Source organism: Malurus melanocephalus, unplaced genomic scaffold, assembly GCF_030028575.1.
Source record: "Malurus melanocephalus ecotype Western Australia unplaced genomic scaffold, MMel_1.1 scaffold_311, whole genome shotgun sequence".
Taxonomy (NCBI): Eukaryota; Metazoa; Chordata; class Aves; order Passeriformes; family Maluridae; genus Malurus; species Malurus melanocephalus.
This window is the reverse complement of record NW_026623543.1, coordinates 751,039-775,589: the sequence shown is the minus strand read 5'-3', so window position 1 is coordinate 775,589 and position 24,551 is coordinate 751,039. Positions and strand designations below refer to the sequence as shown.

The 24,551-nt window shown below is 37.5% G+C and overlaps 1 protein-coding gene across 8 annotated transcripts in view; it reads left to right on the top strand.

Annotated features, from left to right (window-relative positions):
* NAV3 (neuron navigator 3) overlaps positions 1-24,551 on the top strand; it is a 184,564-nt gene that overhangs the window by 103,260 nt on the left and 56,753 nt on the right. For 7 of the 8 annotated variants that reach the window (XM_057377407.1, XM_057377410.1, XM_057377406.1 and 4 more), the window contains 4 exons: positions 15,572-15,710; positions 18,325-18,598; positions 20,711-21,416; positions 22,927-23,415. In XM_057377407.1, coding sequence (XP_057233390.1) covers positions 15,572-15,710; positions 18,325-18,598; positions 20,711-21,416; positions 22,927-23,415 — 1,608 coding nt within the window. The remainder of the gene's footprint in view (positions 1-15,571; positions 15,711-18,324; positions 18,599-20,710; positions 21,417-22,926; positions 23,416-24,551) is intronic. The other variant, XM_057377412.1, reaches the window with a different exon arrangement.

Below are 24,551 nucleotides of genomic sequence, written 5' to 3'. Positions count from 1 at the left end.
ATTTTGATCTATACCCAAATCCTACATGTCATAAAGAAAAATTATATTACATAATATCAAGAAATATGTATTTGGAATCACTCAGAAGTGCTGAAAATCCTCTAAGTTACGGTTTAATAACAAAGGCAATCCCCATTCTCTAAGGAAAGTCTTAGGAAAATTCTAATCCTAGAGGAAAGATATTTAGGGATCATTTATACCTTAGAACATAAAGGGGCTTTTATTTTTATTCTAATATTAAAAACTTATATTTGCATTATCCTTATGAATTTTAAATTCCTTTTAAAAGACTAACTAGGATTAGGTGTTTAATTGTGTGCTGCTTTATGAAATGTATTTTATTGTTTTCAGTTGTTGTATTTAAAAATTTGTCAAGTTGCTTTATATCTTAGTTTGTTTCATTTCTTCCCCAAGAGACTTCTGCTTTTGTGAGTGTCTCCAGTAAGGGAGTGTAAAAGAAATTATTTTCAGCAATCAAACTATAAATAAAATAGTGAAAATTTCCTTCARGCAAAATCTAGTGAAAGTTTTTATACCATAAAAAACAAGCAAACAAAAAGCCCAAAAATTGTTAGAAAACCTGAAGAATTTGAGAAGACAGAAAGCAAATAAACAGAGAATCAAGTATCAGCAGATGTAAGATTTTTTTTTCTTAACAAATAAATATCTTGACTTCTAATGAAAGACTGTTTTGATACTGGAAAAGAACAAAGATATAATGAGATGGACTCACATGTTTCACAATCTATGGGAGAGCCTTAATAGCTTGTTTATTTTCCAAGGTTGCACACTCCAGCATCCCCAAGTGTAAGCCATCACATTTGACAGATCTGAAAATGACCAGAGGCCTGAACCAGCAGCTTGCCATGTTCAACTCTGCCAAATGCTTTTAATAGCAGTGTAACAATGGGGGCTGAGAGCCTTGTCTGTCCTGGGAGACTCCTAGACTTTGCTGTGTTGCAGACAAACCATGCCTGACTCATGCCCACATTTTAAGAACAGGAGAAAGGAGTAAAGTTGAAAAAGAGAAAAAGTTGAATAAGTGAATGAAAATCCAATGGAGTCTTCCTGTTTGTCATMAGAAGTAATCCTGTGATGTTTTCTGTAATTATTTGTAAAAACCAGATTCTCTTTTTTGTATGTGGGAGTACCTCCCAAGATCTGGTCAAGTCATGGACAAGTCTGTTTTGGCAGATGATTGCCACTGGCTTCCAACTTGAGTTTTATTTTGGGATTCTTGTTTTTACCCTTCACCAGCATTAATTAAAGTGCCATTTTGTCTTGATGCATGATTTCTGTAGAATGAATCCTTGGCTTAAAGCCTGTGTGTGCTTAAGCCAGTACATGTATCTGGTGCCTCAACAGGCAGAGAGAAGTAATGCCAAGGGAGGGGAAGGCTATACACGGAGCATCACTGCTGAACAGACTATCCTGTGGCCACTTGGGTTTTGAACAGTGTATATGTATTGTATCCAACATTAAGTTTTAACATGAATCTTTAACCCATTTAATTATCATGCTTACAACCATCATCTGTATTTAAGTATCTCACAGTCAGAACGTTAGAATGGTATTTCTTTAATAGGACATGTAATTCACGTGAATTTCTCTTAGATGCCATGGTATTGTTAGAGGTGCCAATTGAAAATCAGAGCTTTGAATTAAGTGAGTTAGCAAATATTGAAGCAAGGTCAGAAGTCCTCTGACTGTTCTCTCTAGTGTTCTCCTCCTTTGGAAAAAGGCACAGAAGGTAGCAAGGCAATTGAAGAATTGCCTCTGTGACACTGTTCCTCTGCCTTTGTACTGACTGAAGCAATAGAGTCAAGAAAAGAGAGTGGTGATTTTGCAGCATTTTCTCCTGCACTGCTGCAAAGGAAATTGGTAGTCATCATTCATTTATCTAGCAATTTAGTTCTGAAATAAATATTGCTTCTCTCATAGTTGGTCCTATCTGTTATATTTGTACAATAATCTTAATTGTTGCCCAGTATACGATAGATACCCCTTTACTCAAACTTTAATTCTTCAAAACTATTTTAGRATATTTTGTGATTTGTATTTAAGCCAGTAATTCTTCATCCATCCTAAAAATTGAAATTTTTGGAAGGTTACATTTAGAAGTGGAGGCTTTTCATAAGGCAGAAAGATAGATGTTGCAAGCATTGATTATTTGTAGAAGAGCTCTTACATCAGTAGTGATACATACTATGTGTGCTGGGGATTTTAAAACTCAGTGTACACTAGAGTTTCCAGCCTGCCATAACCTGTTCTCACTACTGTAATACCCTCTGCCCTTTAATTTCCCCTGCTGCTAATAATTTTATGTCGTCTGTCAGAGAGCAAAAATTATCTGAATTTTAGGTTAAATGAGAGAGAACAGGGAAATTTCAGGCGAAAATTAAGTAAACAGAGTACTTGACCAATGTAAAGACAGTAGTTTCTCTGCTGGAATTGCATGGGAGGATTTTTGCTGCAGGCCCTGTGCTGCCATATGTAGTGCCCTTTGTCTGGCTGTGTCTAGGGTAGAGACGATGCAGCAATTTAATTCTCCAAAGTCTCTACTCCCTGCTAATGTCTAGAGCTCTGACCTTTGTAGATGACATTCACCCTTTCTTCATGCAGCATTTGAGCTTGGTGTCCCCTTCTGTTGCAATCCGTCATATTTCCACAATCTCTTGCTGTCTGATCTTGTGTTGTCTTTCTTGCATCCTCATTATTTCTGCAACATTGCAGACAAGAATTTTAAGTCTAAGTTGTGCTAGCAGGTGGTAAAGAGGATTCTAGTCCTTTCTGTTCTCTTTCCAGCAGAACTACAGACTTCATGCCTATCCTTTATGGCTTTTTTTTTTTTTTTAGAAAAACTGAACAATGTGCATTCATTCTTTCTTTTTCTTTTCTTGTTGATTTTAGATCCACTTCCCCGCTTTCACAGCTCACCTGGGGTTGGGTTTTTTTGGGTGGTAACAATCAATACCAAACTTACTATTTATGTTGCTAAAGTTAATTAAAAATTCACACAGTTGCAAGGATGACTTGCACTTAAAATGCATCTTGTTTGCAAGCCCAATGGAATCATCATCATTTTGGAGAGATATTTAAACTGGCTCTGAGATGAGGTGTCCTATGCAGCAGAGGGAGCTGCCTGGAGAGATCCTGTCCATGGTGTCCTGTGGGATGCAGTGGGACTGACAGAGCTCATATGCCTTAACAGGCAGTAAAGGCCCTTTAAAGAGCCAGAATCTCCTCCCTTGCTGTCTCTGTCTGCTGCTACCATTCCTCAAGCACATGTGCATGGCTGTGCTGGGCTGGGGAGGACCAACCATAGGACTTTTGCACTGTTACTCACCACTTCTTCAGTCCTATCAAAAAATTCTCTTTCTGCCCCTTAGTGTTGACCTCAGTGCACTTCCCAATCTTCCAGAATCCATGTGAAACAGCCAGAATAAAATTCCTTAAACTTTTGATAGATTTTGATATGTTAGTGGAATAAATCCACTCAGGCAATTATTTATGCATCTACAGGGAGATAGGGCATTGCTTTTCTCCTGCTGAGGATGCTTAGAGGCAGAAATTTGTCCCCTTTTGAAAACCTGCCATTCACACCACACTGACAAGCTGTGTCAAAAGTGTCTTAAATCCATGAGTACCATTTTTCTCTTTGAGTCAATTTGGCAATAATGGTACTTTCAGTACTTTCATCCCTTGGAAAGGGAGAACGTGTAGTGAGATACATTAGTGCTGCCACCTTTTCAGCCGATAGGGGTTCTTTTATCATACTGTTTCTCTGAAATTTGAGCTAAAAACAGCCAAGGGAACTATTCTGTTACCCAGAAGAAGGACTACAACTTTCTAAAAGGTTTGGGTTCTTCATTTTTTGAAGAAAATTGTTTACAAAACAGAAAGTAGCAATGACAGGAAATAATCTGCCTTTGTGCTAGGAAATGTTTAATATGCATAAAAATTACTTATTGTTTTTGTTTTGTATCTTCAGCTATTTGATCAAGATATGTAATTTCCTTTTAAAGGAATTTTTCATTTTTGGCTCTGTTTTTGCATTCCATCTGAGTGGGGTTTTTTTTAGTTAGTTTGTTACAGGAGAAATTTGAATATGTTTGATTTAAGAAAAATAAATATTTTAAAATTTTTGTTTCCATTTTATTTTATCCTTTATTATTTTATTATATATGCATTTTTTCATATGCCTAGTATATGTTATAATATTTATTGAAGATCTTCAATTTAAAGAAAAACTGGTTTTGTTCAATCTTAAGCAGAGCTTTCAATAATGTTTTGAAATATCAAATTAGGTAAATGGAATCATCTGAAAGATAAAATACAAAAAGAATRTTTGTATTGTCCTATTACATCTGTTTTCTCAGTGCAAGAAAGTTATTTCTGATTTTAATATGACTAAGCATAGATTGACTGAAATTTAAAAAATAGTTCCTAAGTGATTCAATTTTTTGAGAACATTGTCTTTTTTTAAATTTTCCAAGATATTTCATTTTCTATTAAAAAAATAGTATATTGTGAACTGTATTTTTTGGGGGGAAACTTCCACCTAACTTTATAGTCACACAGCTGCAGGGTGATTTACCATTACCATTGTCCAGAAACCTGAGATATTTATCTGGCCTATAACTTACTCCTAAAACCCTGCCTTTTCCAGAGTCTTAAAAATTGGATAAGGATTAGGTTGAAACCTCAAGTAATAGTTCCATAAGTGAGCTCCTACCTTCATTGGCAAGATGATAAACACATGGCACAGGGACATTTTAAGGGATTATTGGACCAACAAGGAAGGGATACCACTGGCATATGAAATAAGAAATATGTTTGAAAATTCCTGGTGAGAGATTCAATGACAGCTGCGATCTCTGAGCACAATTAAATTACTATTATTAGCAATGATTGCTGTTAATGATCATGTGAAGAGCAGCAATGTAACATGAGGTGCAAATGAATAGCGTTTAGATTTGCTGCAAAAGCCTGGCACAAGTCAGGATTAAAGGTAATTTTAAACCCTTCAAATAGAATTTATTTTAAACCAAGCAATGTCAATGGTGTAAATTCCAAGGTAGCCCTTTAAGGCAGAGCAAGAAAATCTTGAACGTTTGAGATACTGAAAAAAAATATCAAATATCAAATAAATTCTTGGATAGCTAAACCTCTGTAAATAMGTTAGGTTCTGAAATAAGTGTTTTCTAAACTCAGCACCCTGACCTTCATGGGTGAAAAAGCTACAAGGAATTAAAACAGAAAATCTCCAAATCTCAAACCTGAATAATACTCCATTAACCTATTAATTAAAAAGAGAATAAATATACACCTAAATTGCATTAAGCTTTTGGTTTTGCTAATTTATAAGCAGTCTGATTTTAAATATAGAATCATTAATAGAATGTGATATATTTAATTCATATTGTGCATTTCGTCTCAGAAATACTTCTGCTTTGCCTCTGTCTTCATATGGCTTGAGAGTTAAGGAGTAGAATTTTTTTGACCTTTACGTTTTCTGCAAAGTTTTATTAAAATCAGCCAGTGGTTTTACCCAGGCAGCAGTGATGAGCAAGATCCTGAAGGTTAGATGTACAGGGAGTGTGACCATTGAAGCCAGTATTCCTCACTGATGCTAAAATCAGGTCATGCAGATGCAGGAGAAAGTCCCTTTCCACTTTCTGCTAAAGCAGTAACCTGGGTCATTACTCAGCAAAATTTGGGAAAGAAGCAAGAGGTGTAAGAGACAATCCTGGCAAACCAAATCAAGAGAAGAAGGACCCTTGTGTCAGCTTAACTTGTCCTTTGCCAGACAGGTTGCTGTCACGATGCTGATTGCAGGCAAGTAATCCTGTTAGGCTTCAGGATATAGGCTTACCTTGTTATCTGAAAATATTTGGATGGATCAAGCTCTCAAAGATTTTCAAGGGGGAAGGTTTTTATTAAGAAGCTTTTTGTGCCTTGAACTAGCACCTTTTCCCACAGTCACAACTCACTGCTAAACACAGCAAGCCAGCACCTCCTCTTGAGACCTGCAGGGAAAAAAATACTTTGTATGAGGATATGGGTAAGGAAGCCCATTGCCTCCCAGATTAAACTAATCTTACACTCTCAGAGGGGCTGTTTTTCCAACAGTGCTCATGTGTTCAGGGATACCTGCAGCTGGATTGCTCTTCCTGCTCCTTGGATGGCAGTGCAAGGCTGCCAGCTCTGGGACCATGTTATGCCATGTTATGGTAAGAAGCTTATTAGGGAGTGCTCCAGTGGAGTGGCACGGATAGGAGGTGTCCTAACTATGTTGTTACTGTCAGCCTACAATTGTAAAGGATGATTAAAAAAAAAACCAGTGAAATTACAAATTAAATGTAAGAATTTTGTTTTAGTCTCTGTCTACCACATTTTTCCATTCTAAGCAAATCACAGTGTGGGGTAACAAGTATTCCAAAACCACTCCAAATCTTGTTGTATGTTGTGAACAAAACTTGTGTATAAAACTGCTGGATTTAAGTCTTGCTACATCATGGAAATTTATAGGATGAGTATAATCAGAGAGATTTACTTACCATTCTGCTAACATAGTCATGTACACTGTTTTTTTTAGATTGAGTTAAATCAGGTGCAGACAGGAAAAAAAAATCCCTGGTTCTGCTCATTAGCAAAACCAAGGCAGGTAGGTCTAGCAACAAAAATGCTTAAACATGAGAGACTGTACACTGCAAAGGAGGTTACCAGTAAATCAGGACTTCGACRTTGGCTGGGTAATTGCTGGGAATAGTTCTCCTCTGAACAATTATCAGGAGGATCTGTTTGGTTTCTTATTATACTCTAGAGACAAGATTGAATAAAGAGGTTTGATATTTCAATACCTCCCATCTGAAGCAGCTGCCTGGCAGCTTGAAAAGGTGAATGGCAAATTCTGCTTCTCAGGGTGTTTAAGGGGCTGGCTTCAGTTTGAATTTTCTTCTATGACAAATGCAGATACCATGAGATAATTCTTTGAGTTTGTGGGATCTCATTCATCTTTTCACTTTTAGGGATGGGAATTCACCATATACAAAGTGAAGAATGAATTTTTAACTTCATAAAGTGATGACGTAACAAGAAGTAGTAGGGCTTTATATTGATTTTTATTTTCTGAATACAAACTGTATAGGCAGTTTGTGTTTTGTTTACTTATGTTCATTCAACTAATGTTAATTAACTTGTCTGAATCTGTATTTAAAAATACAAAAAAAGCCAAAAAAACCCCACTTGCATTCAGTCTCTAGAAAACAAACAGCAGCGGGAAGAAAATTCCATCAAAAGATTTTCTCCCTTGGCTTGTTATGATATGGTCAACAGCTCTTGATGGAATTACTTCCTTAGATCTTGCTTCAGCCCATATATTACTATTTTCCRTGGACTGTTCAAAATATAATTTAAAATGGATGATGTTTATCTGCCTCACATTAAAAAAAACCCAAAAACCAACAACCCTGTGTTCCAGAAATAAAGTATCTTCCTAGTTGGATATTTATTGTTTTATTCAAGGAACACTTGCCTAAATTTGATTTTGCAAAATTTTTTCTTCTGATTGTTGATACATTCTGTTATGAATTTAGAGCTAGATAATGACTTTCTGCTGTCCCTATCATGTCAGATTAAATGTTGTATTCAGAAATAAGTGGAAACCAGAAGAGGTTCTGGCAAAGACTTATTCAGATCCTGTGATGTGGGCATGCATGTTTTGCAAGGGGTGTATAATTATCACAAGGAATGTAAATCTTCCATCAATTCGGTTTTTTTTTCCCTGCTGGCTCTAAAACCAGATTGTTTCTTAAGGCACTTATTAAATGCTTGGAAGAATATGGAAATTAATTGACCTTGCAAAAATGCATTTTTCTCTAAGTGTGCTCTTGGGCTAGGTCTAATATCTATAATAGGATATAATTTTCTAATTTGATCTTCTTACAAAATAAATTTTTAACATGAAGTAAAAAATCCTTGCAAAGTGATACTGCATGAAAGCAGGCACCTAAATAGAACCCTGTTCTTTTTAACGCTAAACAAATTTCCTTTGACTATGCTGAGTGCATCCATTTAGAAATGTACATGGCATGATTTTCTACCTGTGACCTCAAAATAATTCAGGATTAAGGCTTTGGCAGTTGTCTTGCTTGGGTATGACAGGTAATGCATTACACTTACTGAGGAAAAAGTGGTGAAGTATGAGTCCAGATGGCTATGTTTGCATTTAGCTATAGAATAGCTATAAGGAAATGTATAGCTCCTGCAAATTTCTAGTTTTATTCACAGCCAGGGCTTTGGCTTTCTCGATCTTTGGAATGAAAGAAAGCATTTATTTTACAAACTCTCTGCCCTCTTGAATCTGTCTGTGAAGGGTCAGTGTAGCTGTTTCATGAATAATGAGCAGCCGAGATCACAGTGGAAGATTTAAAAGGGATTAATTCATGTTGAATTGAACTTTGAAGGAGAAATTTTGCCAGCTGATATATTGGCATGTTACTGAGGAGTTGCTTTAAGTAAAACTGTCCAATTATTTTSTTATCTGTTCCTCTTAATGAGCTAAGAGATCATTTCTGTTCTCAAAAGTCAATTATGGAAGTAGCCTTAAAGTCCTTAGATTAGGCTGAATCCTGCCTTACTCTCCTGAAACATGACCTGAAACATGGGTGTCAGAGAAGAGAGTTCATGGCAGCAGATCAGAATGCACACTAATACTCACTTCATTGGTGTGCTGTAGAGAAGCAATAACCACCACCATGGAGTGTGTTGTGGAGGCTGATTTTTGCATTTTGTTCTCTGTTTTATGAATTTTATGCATTTAGACATAGCTTAAACACTGATTGTTAATGTGTTCTATCTTCCACTTGCGGGGCTTGTGTGAGTAAAGTAAAGGTGTAGTAAGTTCAAACTTTCTCCTGTAGGCATATAGTTTAAGTCTTTTACTTTGCTGTTGTCTCTCCAGTCTTTCCTGCTTACCCCTTGTCTGTACCTGCTGACTACCTAGGAGATTAAATGCCAACATTTTATTTCCTAGTTCATATTTAATGTAGATACCTTGCACATCACTGACACAAATTCTTACCCCCCCCCCCCCCCCGGTAGCTGTTCACCTCAGAGGCATCTAAATCTAGGGATTTTGTATTTTCAGAATGCTTTAGGATATTTTAAGTAACTATCCAGTGTAACTGAGGCTATCCCAGTCCTAGCCACTGCAGTAGACTAGTGTCTAGCATTTTATTTGGCAAACATGGAAGTATACTATACTAATCTAAGAAGGTGCTGGTGTTGCTCATACTTCTGCTGTTTCTATGAAAAATTGTGTAGTGACATCCAGAGGCCCTAAGGAAGGGACAGGGAGACCTGCATCATCTGTGGATTCATTGGCATAAAACAACGAGGTGTGTGCGGACAGAGAGAGGGATAACACCACACTGCTCACCATTGACCTGCTCTTAACATGTATTTGTAGATCCTCAAACCTTCAGAAGTCAAGTTTCTGTTTAGTTTGGAATGTTACTCTTGTGTCATGATTTTATTTATCCCCCCTCACAGTAAGCGGAATACACTTGGGCGCTACCCTGCATGCACCTGCCAGGGCAATTTAGGAGATTTAAAAATTATAAAATAGATTTAGGAGTTTTTAAGGGGGCTTCACAATTTGAAAGCTCAAAGTTGCCATAAAAAGCCAGTAAAGGTTGTTTTACTGAATGTGTTCAGCCTCCTTGAACCACAAATCCATACAAAAGTCCCTGGGGATATATGAGTTCTCCTGCATTAGCAAGAACGTGACTGAGGATTTCTCATTTCTAATCAAGTGTGTGTGTCTACTGCTGTGGTCCAAAGCTCTTCATGTGCAGTACAAAGCATGTGACAAATGCAGTGCTATTTTCATTCAGTTACAAACCTCCTCAGAGAGAGCAGTTATTCTGATTAAATGAATATTTTAAGAGGAAAGGTTTTGGTTTTGGTTTCTAGAGCTGTATTTCTGAAAACTGTAGCTCCAGCTTCTGCTTGCAAAAATGGGTAATGAAACAAAGAAAACAATGCCAGCAACTTGTCAAACTATGCCAGAGGCTGAATACATTGAAGGAACCATAATTATCTGATGTTCTTGATAGCACTTTGATTGGAGTATTGCTGTGTCCTATAATCTTCTTGTGAAAAGCATTTTTGTTTGTATACTTAGGCACTTTGGCTGGAGCTGTTCTCAAAATTAATGAAGTATGCCAATGCTGAAACAAATTCCAGGCATCAACCCAGCTTATCAGTATGGTGGACTTCAGTAAGCTGGCAGGTTTAAGGGCTAGTAGGAAAATGCTGAAAGTAGAAACAGGAAGGGTGGACAAAACATGGATCATGTCTGAGTGCTGTCATGTCTTGTCTGCAACTAGACTGCTTTGATTTTTTGAAATAAGTACTTCAAAAGGAGAATACTTTAGGTATCAATAGACCTAATATAGATCATTAATATCACTTTCTCTTGTCACATACTGTCAGGATTCATTGCACTCCTAATCCAGTGCATTTTTACTTTCAGCATGCAAAAATCTTGAAAAATGTGTTGCGTATTTTCTGCAGGTTCTCATTATGTAGGCTACAGTCAAATTGTATCTTTGCCCTAAAGCTCTATTGCTTGCCTGCCAGATGTGTGAAATAATGTCTTATTTTGTATAAGATATTCCTCATTTTGTACATGTAATTCTGTGTGTGAACTCAAAAAACCCAAGATATTTGAGGAAAGCTAACAAATGTTTCATGAGCACAGCTGAGTACAATTTATCTTTCCATTAGAGTGACTACTTGTTGGAATGTGTTTGTAATCTTTGTTCAGCTCTACATACTGATGTTAAGCACCGTGTGTTTTGACTTCGGACACCTTGCTATTTCCAGAGCACTATGGAATAGGGAGGTCAATGAGAGGATTATTATGAGGAGATCTTTTCAGTACTAACACATACTAATGAAAGTGACACAAAGAGTGATAGTGGAGACTAACCAGCAGTGTAGATAGCAAGTTGTGCATTTCTCAACTTTATGGAGTATTTGCTATGTTTAAGGAGTTGGAACTTGGCTTGAAGCATTTGGAGCAATTTGTGAATGGCTGAGACGTGTAGAATATTCATAGCCACCTTCAACAATTAGTGACAATGTGGAAGTCTTCTCCAGCAGAAGTGTTATTTCTTGCTTCAGAATGGACAAGAATTATTCAGATTTGAAAGATGCAGACTAGAATTAGGGAATGAGTTTCAGCTAGCGCTGATAGTCTCATTGACCCTGTATATTAAGGGAAAACACAGATCTAAGCAGGAAGAATATTGGCAAAGTTACTGCAAAGAATCTGGGCAAAGTCAGAGAGCATGAAGTATGTTCTTGGATGAAAGCTGTAACACAGTGGCCATCATTTTAACCATTTGTGCATGTATCATCTCGGTTTTACAGATGGAAAACTGAGGTAAAGGAATAGTAAGGCCAAAAGAGAGGTGCATTTTAACATGCAATTTGAGTTGATAGTAACCTAAATTTTAAGATATCCCTGCAGCAAAATGTGGGTTCAAACCACACATTTTCATGCATTACATCTTTGGAAGTGAAATGCTAACCACTAAAGTAAATTAGAATCTCTTTATTCATGTCCAACTTATTAAAAAATGTTGGTTAAGACAGTCACCTTTGCAGATTGCAGGGAGTCTGGTACACCAGGGGCTTCAGTCATGCTTCATATGGTCCCTTTTGTTACAGAATTTTTAACTTTTTTGAAAGAAGGCAGAAGGCATCTTTCCTTTACGCCACATTCAGATTCATCCCTAAAGCAGACCTCTTACAAGCACCAAATTAATTAAGCATTTCTAGAGAAAAAATAATACGTGGTTGCGTTATCAAAAACTATTGTGTTACACGCATTAACAATGAGAGCAGTGACTTTACTGGGCTGTTCRCTTGTTCTCTGTCAGTTTGAACCCAGACAAAGCAAAATGAGATGAGCTGCTGAAAATAAAAATCTGTCAGGTACTTGCAAGCAGTGATTTTGAAGAGAATTATGAATTTTCCAGATATAAGAAGATTTCTCTTACAAATAGCAAAAGTTGTATCCTTAATAAGAAAATTATTGCTTGGTGAATATCAAGGTTCTTCTCCAGATTCTCTTGGGATCCAGGGGTTTCTCAAAGTTGCCAGAGCTTGTCAAAACAAGGCACATTTCTCGTACCCTCAGTCTCCCAGACAGCTGAACACCATTTGCTCACATTTTCTTTTAAAGAAATCAACCTGAGGCTGCCACCAAGAAAAAAAATACAAAAAACAAATTTTGTCAACATTATAAGTAGCTAAAATGTTTTTTTTAAAAGCAGTGTGTCGGGCATTAGTGAGCAGCAGTAGTAACCTGACCTGTTACAGACTCTGCAGAACGTGTGACAAAGAGAAAAGTAAATGAAAGATAAAATGAAAATTAATCTTAAAATTGTATTTAAGTATATTATATAAGTATCTTTATATAGTATATTTGTGTATTTATTAAGTATATTTATATAAGTATATTAAAATATGAATTAATACTGTTTTGATGAAAGGTGGGAGGAACAGGAAGTAAAATTAGAGACTGCTGCAGACTCCCAAGAATGGGTTTCCAGTCTCAAAGTGATGCACAACAATTTTACCAGATATTTTTGTTATGCATTTTCTTGTTTAAAGGATATATTAATATGAATCATCAGAATTTTTTTCAAAGTATAAATAAGGCATTTTCATTACAAAGAACATATTTACTTTTCTCATAGCAACTATGCTATATAGATTTGGGGAAAGTGGTCTGTAAAAATAGAAACAATAAGTACTGAAAACAGAAAAAGTTTAGCTGCATGAGAAGTAAAAAAAACTCATGATAATGCATTAAAAAAAGTAAAAGCAATAATATTCATTGCCAAAAGGGTGGCTGATAYGGTTTCACATGTCTTTTCAAAAGACTGGTACAAAACCATGTGTCAAGTTGGAGTCAGTTTCTGTAACAGTCCCTAAAATACGCCAGAAAGAAAACAAGTTTGGATATTCGTGTTTTTTACAGGCATACTGAATATTGGTATATTTCATATAACAAACTGAGGTTTTGGTATATGAAAGCCTCCAAATTTATAAAACATCTCATCATCTTACCTGTCATAAGAGTAAAACAAAAAGGCAACAAATACACTGATGTCCCTGAAAGGTCAGTAGTGGAGGAGTCAGAATAATCTTCTATACAACTTCCAAGATGGCCATGAGTGTTCCGCAATCCCACTAATAATCCATTAGTGAGTGAGGTGGGATGAGTGTGAAAAACCATGGAGAAACCATAATAGAAAGGAAACATGATCATAGCAATTTTTGCCTAAAACTTAGCCTATAGAGAACACAGTTGTATTTTGTGAGACAGCTGAACTATTTCAAAATTTAGAAAATTTGGATTTTCTTATAGAGTAAAAGGAGCACAAAATGAAGCATGAAAAATTAGAATAGAATGACAAAGAGACATGGGGAAACAGGATGAAATTTGGTCCCCATGGTCTTAGGTAGATTCAGAAAACTGATGGCTGAATATTATTTCACATGAATGTCATGCATTAAAAGCTCATGTTGTTTCAGGAAGTGTCTAATATATATCTAATTTTAGATCTGGCTTTTTTTTTCCTCTTTTTTAAAAAGCAGCTCTTATTGAGTAATATTATCTTTTCTATAACATAATCACATTTAGCATTATTTTTCAGTTTTTATCCATCTTTAAAATTCTCAATTTTAACACTATTCTAAAGGTATGTTCTCATATGGTACACAGCATTTTAATAATGGTTTTGAATTATCAATAAAATTATGCATCACATAAGTCAGTGAAAAATACAGAAAGCATAAATTAAGAGTGCTCCAGAGATGGTTCTTAGATGAATGTGGACAGCCTATAATGTATGATATTATAATTTGATTATTAAATCACTCATGTGTTTATTACCTGGAAATGTAGCAGAAGACACATTTATTTGTAGTCATTGTACTCAGCAGTGGAAAGTGCAGCACAGTAATAAACTCTTGCCCTCTGAAATATGTTTATCTTGTCACTGAGCTGGCTCACTAATGTGATTTTCTACCTTTAGCAAAAGGAATGTACTGCTTGCTGCAGTTGCTATGCTACAAGACCAGTGCATTGAACTTTCTGGTGCATCAGCACACAGTTTATTCCATGCAGTTCACTGTCACAGCTGCTGTCTCCCAAAACTCCAAATGTAAAATAAGGATTCACAGATATTTTTCTTGTTTGCTCTGAATGACTAGTAGCAATAATACTGAACTTTAATTTAACTGTGGGATTGAATTTTGKTTTTTTTTTCTAAAAAGCATCTCATGAGACTACAGCAAAACAGGGAAATAATGCACTGTCTTGTGTTTTGTATTTTATCAGCACCTATAAACTATGTCTTTCTAGAAGTTGTATATTTACAAGAGGCTTTATCAACCCTATGTTCTTTAGGAAAGGAAAAGACAAAAAGAGGCACCTTCAGTGGAGAGTTATCCCACAAGCCTGACACATTTTAAGCCAGGATGCTTTTTATACTGGTTACAGAGGATACTTAGATATCTTAAATAAGATAGCTAAATAAGATAACTATAATTTAGTTATATTTAGATGACTAAAATAACTATATAATTTATGTACCTAGAACTATAGGATATTATTCCCATTGAATGTGATAAGGTGATTTTTTTTTCAATCATTTGACCTAGGAATAATCCAAAACAAGATTTACAGGTGGAGATGTAGTAAAACTGGGATTATAATGCTGTATATGACAATGAGATAAACCTCAAAATGTAATGCCAGAGAGAAGCAATTTTGTGCAGGAAAGTCWGAGAAACACAGATCAACCTCCATTTCATGCAAAAGCAAGGCTTTTGTGAGTTGGTAATGATATTTCTGTAAGAGTAGCCTTTCTCTCATTTGCATCCTTTGCCTCAGTCTCCCGAAGAAAAACAGCTGACAGACTGTGTTTCTTCAGAGATGTATAACGTGTTCTCTGTCAGCTCCAGTGACTTTATTCTCAGAGATTGCTATTTTGATGGCATTGCACCAACTAGACAAAGACTGAGGGCAAGAAAATAAAACTTTTGAAAATACTGGCTTCTTGCTGACAGTGGATTAGGCTGCAGAAAAGATACTCCTTTTATTTTTATGGAGCCTGGAAATTCATCAGGTGTTCTACAAGATATTAATAATGCTTTGACTAAAAATATCAGGTAGGCTTAATGGATTTCCCTGCTGGTGTACTGAATGTGATTGCAGTGAAGCATGAAACAAACTGTTTTAATGACTTACACTTAGACCTGATGTTAATTCTTTCAGGACACCTGCATCTTTCATTAATTGAACAAGCAACCACTTTACTCCAAGTGAAAAATTAATTTTAAAGTCTGAAAAAAGTATTCATTCTACCTTAGAAAAGTTTCTGGTAAATCACTTGAAAAATAAGTAATCACATCTATTGATTTTGAGAAGCTTTCTTCCTATTGAGACACAGTATGTAAAGTAGACATGCTCCTTTCTCTGCAGCTGGGATGACAGCAGCTCAGTTAGCAGTGGCCTCAGTGACACTCTTGACAACCTCAGCACAGACGATTTGAATACCACCTCATCTGTCAGCTCTTATTCCAACATAACAGCCTCTTCAAGAAAGAACACTCATGCCCAGGTGAGTAGCTTTTCACTGCCATTTGTTGCAACACCCCCCAAGCATGCAGGAAAACAAAACCAAGTTTGGTATCAGTGCCTCTAAACAAAATACGCATATTTTACAAAGTCTGCAATTACACCTGAATGCAAGAAGCCCATAAACCAGACTGACCCAACTTTGGGCTGTGAGCTGACTTCTCAAATTCCTGGCTCCCAGGGCACACATCACTGCTGAAGGTGCTGTCTGGGAAGACCCACCTCTGTCTGCCCTGGGGGAGACACCACTGCCCCTGCTGCACCCTGACACAAAACAAATGCAGTATGACTGGATCTGTGATGGGTAGATTTCTACTCACTTCAGTTCATTTGGAATATCTCTTTCAACAAATAATACAATTTAAAATAATACATTTTTGTCTTTTATGAGATGAAACCTATCAGGGAAGAAATATACAGGCTATACTGTCTTTTCAAATGACAGAGATTCTCTTCTCCCCACTTAGGTCCTGGGCTAAAAGTGTCAATGCAAGCTGACAATGCATAGCGTCAACATAGAGTTCTGAATAACATACCGAACTATATAAAGCCAGCATACCAAACTATACAAACTATATACAAAATACTTACGTGTGTGTGTGTGTGTGTGTGTGTGTGCGTGCATGTAAAGCTCTTGTGCCAGGTATCCAAGCATTTCTTCCCAGCTCCCCTCAAATTTGGAAGTGATAGAAAAGTCGATGCAGAATCCTTGCAGAACTTGGTTCCCCCACAAAATGGAAATAAAATCAGAAAAGTTTGCCTCAATAGGAAAGTATTCTCTGCCATGTCATCTCGTGTTTACAAGCAGGGAACTTCAAGACTGAACACTCAGCACAGGGGAAGAGTGGTTGCCTCCAGTGATTTGATGTCATGTATTCAGGACACAAGACTGACACTTATGATTCCGTTTAGACTCCTACAGGCAGCCAGTGTCAGCAATTCTGAGGTCTATTTTTCAGATGTACGTTGTAGCAGACTCTGTGAGCAGTAGAAAAACATGTATTTGTCATTTCCCCCAGACAATAGGGAAATATAGTTACTTTTGGAATGAAAAGTACTTTAATCTCCCAAAGGGAGGATATCAGAACAATACTGTACTCATGCAAAGGTGCTCACACAGATGTCAGCGTTTTTCAGCCTTTCCCACTCCATTGGAGACTTCCATGGTGGCTGACTGGTGATCAGCCTCTTCCCTTTCACAATGAAGTGATGGCCTGCTAGTTCTGGTTTACTTGTTGTTACATGTTACACATGTTGTAACAATAACTTTAATGAAAACGCTTATCTGAAGGACCCTACAATATTTTTGTAGATATTTGCTTGGGCTTTTTTCTCATTAATCCTTACTCATAATCTGTGCTAGCATGTCCAAAGCACAAAAGCAATTATGGAAATGCAGAGAGCTTTTGAAATTTGTACACTTCAAATAACAAATATGTAAACAGGAACTGATTATTCTGTCGGTCATCTAATCAGTATTAATCCTACTTATGACAGCAGTGCCTAGGAAACAGCCACAGAGGGTTCTCTGTGGTGAAGGAGCTGTGACAGCACAGAATAATAAATAGCTGGTGCTGGTCCCTCATTTTGCAGCCTCTCTTAGACTGGTGATCCCTGAGAGCAACACCATATTTTTGCTGTTAAAGAGAGGCAGAGGAAAGCAGGATTGGTGAGATGGTGATTTGCAAATAAGGCTGCAGAAAAACCCAGAAGGATGAGTTACACCGAACAGCCTGTCAGCACAAAGAACACCAGTCTTGTCAAACACCCAGGGTAGGGTCAGTCTTGGTTTCTATTTAAGCCACTTTCACAGCTTCTGCACTGCCTTGTTGGGCTGCCCCTTGCAACAGCAAGGCTCAGGGAAGGCAGATGCCATGCGGGGTTAGATCCTCTCTGGTGCATCCTTCACATGGGTTTGAGTTTCAAAGGGAGCATGAGCCCAGCTGGTGGCTTTCATACCACAGTTGAGTAGCGCTGGCATAAGCCTCCCTTCTGCTCTTTAAACTGATCTAGCTAGAGAGAGTTTCTTGTGGGAAACAATTCATTTTTGTGAAAACAGACCTGTAGAAAAGCCATCAGCTGTAGAATTAGTAAATTTGTGGAAGATGCCATCCTTGCTCACTGCTGGCACAACATACACTGTTCTGCTGGAGCAATACTCTTAATCCAGGCACTGGAACGCTTGGGTAGGAAAATACAAGTAGCCAGACTGAGGTGATTTTAGTAGTATATTTTGGAATTCACTCACCCAAGCTTTCATTGAAAACTCTCAGCAGAGTGATTCACTTCTGAAATTCAGACTGAGATGAGGAAAAATCGGGTGTCACCACTGATGATTAGAGTAAATTAAGTTTCCCTTCATTTTAGTTTATCAATAAAGGAAAGGTATGAAATATTTTGAAAATAAAAAAGAGAAATGTCATCCCCAAATGAGTGTATTTTAAAACTTTTGGAATCAGTGTACTTATGTTTTGGATGGAAAGTTTCTGTGGCCCATGCTGGAAATAAACCAAATTCTCCTCCCCTACTATGATTTAAGAAATCAGCAAATAATGGACTTACTGGGACTGACCCTTTCTCATTCAAATCTCTTGTAGCTGAAGACAGACTCAGAGAAGCGCTCAGTTACTGACAGTGAAACTTGGGGCAGCAATGAAGAACTGAAGAAACCAGAGGAAGATTTTGACAGCAGCATAGACAGCAGTGGCAAGTGGAAAGGCCTTCCCTCTGAGCTGTCTGAAGAGTCAGAGAAGGGGGGGCAGAAAACTCTCTCTGTGTCACAGACTGGGTCTTGGAGGAGAGGCATGACTGCACAAGTAGGAACAACTCAGTCCAGGCACAAAGCTGGAACAAGTGCTCTGAAGACCCCAGGTAGGAAACTCCTGTAGTTCAGATTACAGTGTCCTTAAAATTGATCGATATTATATATGTAGACATACTATATGAATATTGGTCCCTCCTCCCATTAATATACCATCTGACAAGCCTAGATTGTAATAACATACTAACTTGTTCATTTGTATAACAGTTAGTTTGTGACATGCATGATAATAATTTATTAATTAACCTCAGTGCATCCTTAGCAAGAACTGTGATTGTGCTTTGTTGTATTATCATTTGTGTATGTCAGCATCTATTGAGAAATTCTTAGAAGTATTTTTGGACTCACCTGTGCCTTATCCTTATTCTCTAGAAAACCTTACTTTTGATAATTGAACATATGCATAGAAATGGCCAAATATTAGAAGCTGAGTCAAAAAGGTTGAATACCCAAGGGTGAGGACTCAAAATTATATTTCTAGTTATTTCTGAACTAAAGCTGAATTACCACATTCCACATACTGTGGGTATTTTATAGACTACGGTTAAGAGATTAAAAAAAAATTGTAAAAAAATATCTTTTTACACACTTTTATTACTAAATGCCCTCTTACCTAATTTACGAAGGCCTCTCAGAATAACCAACCACTTCTGCAATCTAGTTTTGGAGCAAAAAATCCTAAGCTGGTGAAAGAGATAATTATTAAGGCCATCTAACCCTAATCCATCATTTTACTAAGGAAATGTAAATTCTCAGTAGGAAAATTTCRGGAGCTTTGTCATGTCCTGACAAAATAGTGCATGAGTACGCTTTCACCCCTAGTTGTAAAGGAAACTAACAAAGATCTCCTCAGAAAAAATGCTTACCCTTTGTGAATCCCTTTTGTTTCTTTGCAGTTTGGAACTGCTAAACATTGTTCAGTCTCTGGTCTGTGAGATCCCTGAGGAGCATCATCATGGTGATCATATGGACACAGAAATTACATTCCTTTAATAGTAATTAAAAAATGGAGATACTAAAAGTTTTGCCGCATGCCAATCTAAGCTTCCTAGATCAGTTTTGCTGAAGGTGATCATGCAGCCATGGTGCAATACGTAATTGAGGCCTTAATTGCTAATGGTCTGTATGTTTGCTGGGTCAGAGTCTGATCATGGCATGTGGATCTGTTTGTGTAGCATAAAATGAGTACTGGACAGAAACATGAGTGAATTTAGTTCAGCTTTACAGGTATTGTTCTTTATTGTTTTTTAGTTTCTTAAGAGAAATTAGGTCATCTACCTCCACAGCTTCCATAATCACTTCAAGAGTAAATTAAAAGCTTTGTTATGTTTTATGAGTTATTTGCAGCATACAGTAGATGCTTGGAGAGAAATTTGAATTGAAATGGCAATYTTTATCTATTTGTAAAATAGGAAGAGAATACTTTCTGTTACAACAGAATGTCTTATTTCAGCCTTTCTGAATGTTACAATAAAATTTTAGAAAACATGGAAGAAATATAGAAATATGTATTATATAGTCATAAGCCTACACAGGACTGAAGAAAATCTCTCAAAAAATAAAAAATCTTGAGAAGACACCAAGGATACGACAAAGACTATTAACTTGTGTAATTGATATTGTTACAGATCAAGATGATTCATTCCATAACATAATCTCTCCCTGATAATTTTGTGTAACTAAAACCAGAACAATTTAGTCATAAGCTAAAAAGATATAATCAGTGAAAACCAAAGAGCTCCGTAAGTACCACTAATTTCTACATGCATAATTAATACCGTACTTCAGGAGACATTTATTACATGTAATATTTTAAAGTATTTTTTCTTTTATATAGAAATGGTGTTAACATAAAAAAAATAGTCAAATAAAATTCCTTAGAGTTCATTCAAGGCAATTTTCTACAACTACATTTTCCACCTATATATGAAACTGGAAATCCTCAGAAGAATTTCAAGCTTTTAATACTTAATGCTTGCCTGTAATATGTAATACTTGCTACGATAGCTGATGGGAGACTAAAGACAGATTGGTCTGTTTCCTTAGGGAAATTCTTTTATGTGTATTTTTAATTTTGAAATTGTAATTATACAGTGTTGAAATAAGATATTAAGACATTGCAGCTTAAACACAAGTGACCTTTTCAAATACATTTTACTTAGGAAAAACTGATGATGCAAAAGCTTCAGAAAAAGTGAAAACTCCCCTGAAAGGAGCCTGCATACAGCGATCTCCATCAGATGCAGGAAAAAGCAGCGGTGATGAAGGGAAAAAGCCTCCCTCTGGCATCGCAAGATCAACTGCTACAGGGTCATTTGGATTCAAGAAGTCTGGGTTGGGATCTTCTACCATAATCACCTCAAGCGGTGCGACCATCACAAGCGGGTCGGCGACGCTAGGAAAAATGCCAAAATCTTCGGCCATCAGCGGGAAGTCCAATGCAGGGAGGAAAACAAGCTTAGACGGTTCCCAGAACCAGGACGACGGCGTCCTGCATGTGAGCTCAAAGACCACTCTGCAGTATCGAAGTTTGCCTCGCCCTTCGAAATCCAGTGGCAGCGGGATCCCTGGCAGGGGCGGCCACCGCTCCAGCACCAGCAGCATTGACTCCAACGTTAGCAGCAAATCTGCGGGTGCTGCTGCCACCAAACTGCGAGAGCCCAGCAAGATCGGGTCCGGGAGGTCCAGCCCTGTCACCATCAACCAGACGGACAAGGAAAAAGAGAAAGTGGCGGTGTCAGACTCTGAAAGCGTCTCACTGTCCAGTTCCCCTAAATCCAGCCCAACCTCGGCAAGCGCCTCTGGCACACCAGGACTTAGACAGCCAGGATCCAAATACCCAGATATTGCTTCCCCCACATTTCGAAGGTTAGTGCATTTCTATGATTCCTTGAAGTTGCAATATATAAAGCAGGCATTTTCAGTGTGTTGAAGTACTGTGCGAAAATCCATTTCAGGGAATATTTTGCCACAAACAAATCAAGTACAGAAAAATGAAGGGGCAGCATTTTTTTCATGTAACACAATCATTTCATTGAGATTTAAAGACCTTCCCAGACCTGAAATGGCTGCTCTTTGAGCTTTGAGCATTTTAGGTGCATCCCCATAAAAACAGTTTGAAGCTTAGAAGCTGGACTCAATGATCTTTATAGGTCCCTTCCTACCCAATCTATTCTATGATTCTAAGTTCAGCCATGTGAAGTTACCTCTCGATACTGTGATAAACCCCCCAAAGGGAAGAAGGACACTGTGTTCAGGCACGATGGATCAGACATTGGCATATTCTGGAAGGAGAACTGAAGAGCTCTTTAAATTATAAAGATTTAGATTTGCTTTCACATTGTTGGCAACTCCAGCTACAAACGCTTCATTATCTTAGCAGCTTTGATACATTTTTCGACACAAACATTGGCAAGGCTAAATTTCTGTTGTAACATTTCCGGAAGCATAAATCCGGATGAAGTGTAAATTGGGAGGGAGCACTTGCGCTGCTGGAGAAAAAGCCAATAGTGCCCTCTTGTGCCTGCTTACAAAAACATCATCTCCAGGCAGCTGGGGAGCTGCCTTAGTTTTGTGGGCTTTTTAATATGTAATATGGATTCGTGCATTACTAGACGTGCTTACTTTGCATCATGATAACTTTTGCATTTATTTACCTTTAGTTCATGAACCGCACGTTAACTGCTTAAAATATTTCCCGAAATACATTAAAACATCACATGACCCTTTAGTTCAAATTTTAGAGAACTCACAGTTTATCTTTTCATCATCGCTGTAGAATTTTCATATCTAGAACTGCTGGAAGAAATTATGTGAAATACACTTTTGTCATTCTTGCACTTGGAGACAAACTGAGCTCATTTAGCCATGGTACAGTTTATTCTGTCTGAGTGGTACTGATTACCACATGACCATCTGAGCAAAAAAACAATGAGAGGGAAATTTTGCACAAATGCTTGGATGCTTATTAGAGTGTGAAGGATTCTGTGACAGTTTGTTGTAATCTTTTAAGCAGATTTGAGAAGTGAGGAGTTTAAAAGCTAATGACTTGGGAACGCTTAATTACTGAAAATTTGGGTGAAGGTGTAATCTGTTTATGAACTAATAAGACAAAAATGTGATTATTCTACCTCTTTCTGGGAGGGTCTCTGTGCAAAGAGCACATCTGAGTAGGAGTGAATGAGAGCTGTTTCTAAAGAAACAAACCATGATGACTGTGATACGGTTAAGTGAATTTAAATTTGCGCTGTGATTGATCAACTAGGTCGGCATGATTTTAGTAGCAGTATTTAAAAATGTAGTTTGGCTCTTAAGATGTTGCGCCATGAATGTTTAATGTGGCTATCAGTTTCTCTAAAGCTATTTGTTTTATATTTAGGTTGTTTGGTGCCAAGGCAAGTGGTAAAGCTGCCTCTGCACCCAGTACTGAAGGTGTGAAACCCACATCGGCAATGCCCAGCCCTAGTACCACATTGGCACGGCAAGGCAGCCTGGAATCGCCATCCTCGGGCACAGGCAGCATGGGCAGTGCAGGTGGGCAAAGCGGTAGCAGCAGCCCCCTCTTCAGTAAACCTTCGGACTTAAATGCAGATGTTGTAAGCTTAAGTCATTCCTTGGCTTCCAGTCCTGCCTCAGTGCACTCTTTCACATCAGGTGGTCTTGTGTGGGCTGCAAACCTGAGCAGCTCTTCAGCGGGCAGTAAGGACACACCAAGTTACCAGTCTATGACTAGCCTTCACACCAGTTCCGAGTCTATTGACCTTCCTCTTAGCCATCATGGCTCTCTCTCTGGACTGACAACAAGCACTCAGGAGGTTCAGAGCCTGCTCATGAGGACTGGAAGCGTCAGATCTACTCTTTCGGAAAGGTGAGCTTGCCTGTAGATACAGTGACCACTAAATCAGTGAGAGGCAAAAGGACAGGAGCCAAAAAAAATTACCCCTCCACCTGTTTTGCTAAAGGGACACTGTTAAATTAGCAGCTTAGTCCTTTATGTAAAAAAAAGGAAGGAAGAAAGCTGAAAGGCATTGGAATGTGGAATCAACTGCCTTTTAAGGTTTTTCAAGCACTTTTTCTATCTTGAGACTTTTTTTCGTTCCCTTGTTCTGGAGACAAGAGACAAGGGGAAACTTTGTCTAATTAAAGGCAAGTGTAAACAGCCAACAGGCACATAGTGATTCCTGCATGCTGGATCCACCTGCTGTCCCAGCATTTGGCAGCTCCAAAGCAAGCAAACCTCCAGCTGTGGGACCCCAGCACTTCTCTTCCCATCAGCTCAAAGCACCGGCAGAGCTGGTGGGTCCTGGCCTTCAGCTGACCAGTCTTGTTTTAGAATACTCAATCCTGACAAGTTGCTTCTCACATGGCAATCATTACACAGATCTTTACTGAAGAGCACTTTCACTGGCAGAGAGGCAGTTTGCAGGATGAGATCCTTGCTTTATGCTCAGTCCTGGAAAGTGCCTGGAACAGACAAAGAAATGCAAGAAAAAGTTTTTCTGTTTGTTCTGTTAAATAATTTTTTTTATATGTAGATGAGATGTTTTATCATTTAAGTTACATTATAAAGAGGTCCTTTTTTATTATTATTACTTTTTTTTTTWAATTTATTTTGTGAACCATTTATTTGACTTTTGCAGGAGAGAAAAAATAATCTTTGTTAGGCATTAAGTAACTTCTACTTCCTGTAAAATTTTCAGGACTTGACCGTGAAACTCATCTCACATGGGGACTGCAAAATCAGTAGTCAATATTTCATTAACCTTTTTTAACAACACAAATGTTTTAAGGAAAAAAGAGCTTTAACATACATGTCAAGATTTTTTTTTCCCTTTATGTAAACTCAGAGATTTTTTTGATATCCATCTTTTCCATAGAAGGAATTCACTTTCAGTGAACCAGAATTAAAAAAAAAACCTTGCAATCAAAACTTGGAGATATCTAGGTGGAAACTTTACATAGATTTCATTTTCTTATGTTACATTCATAAGTATTGCCATATTA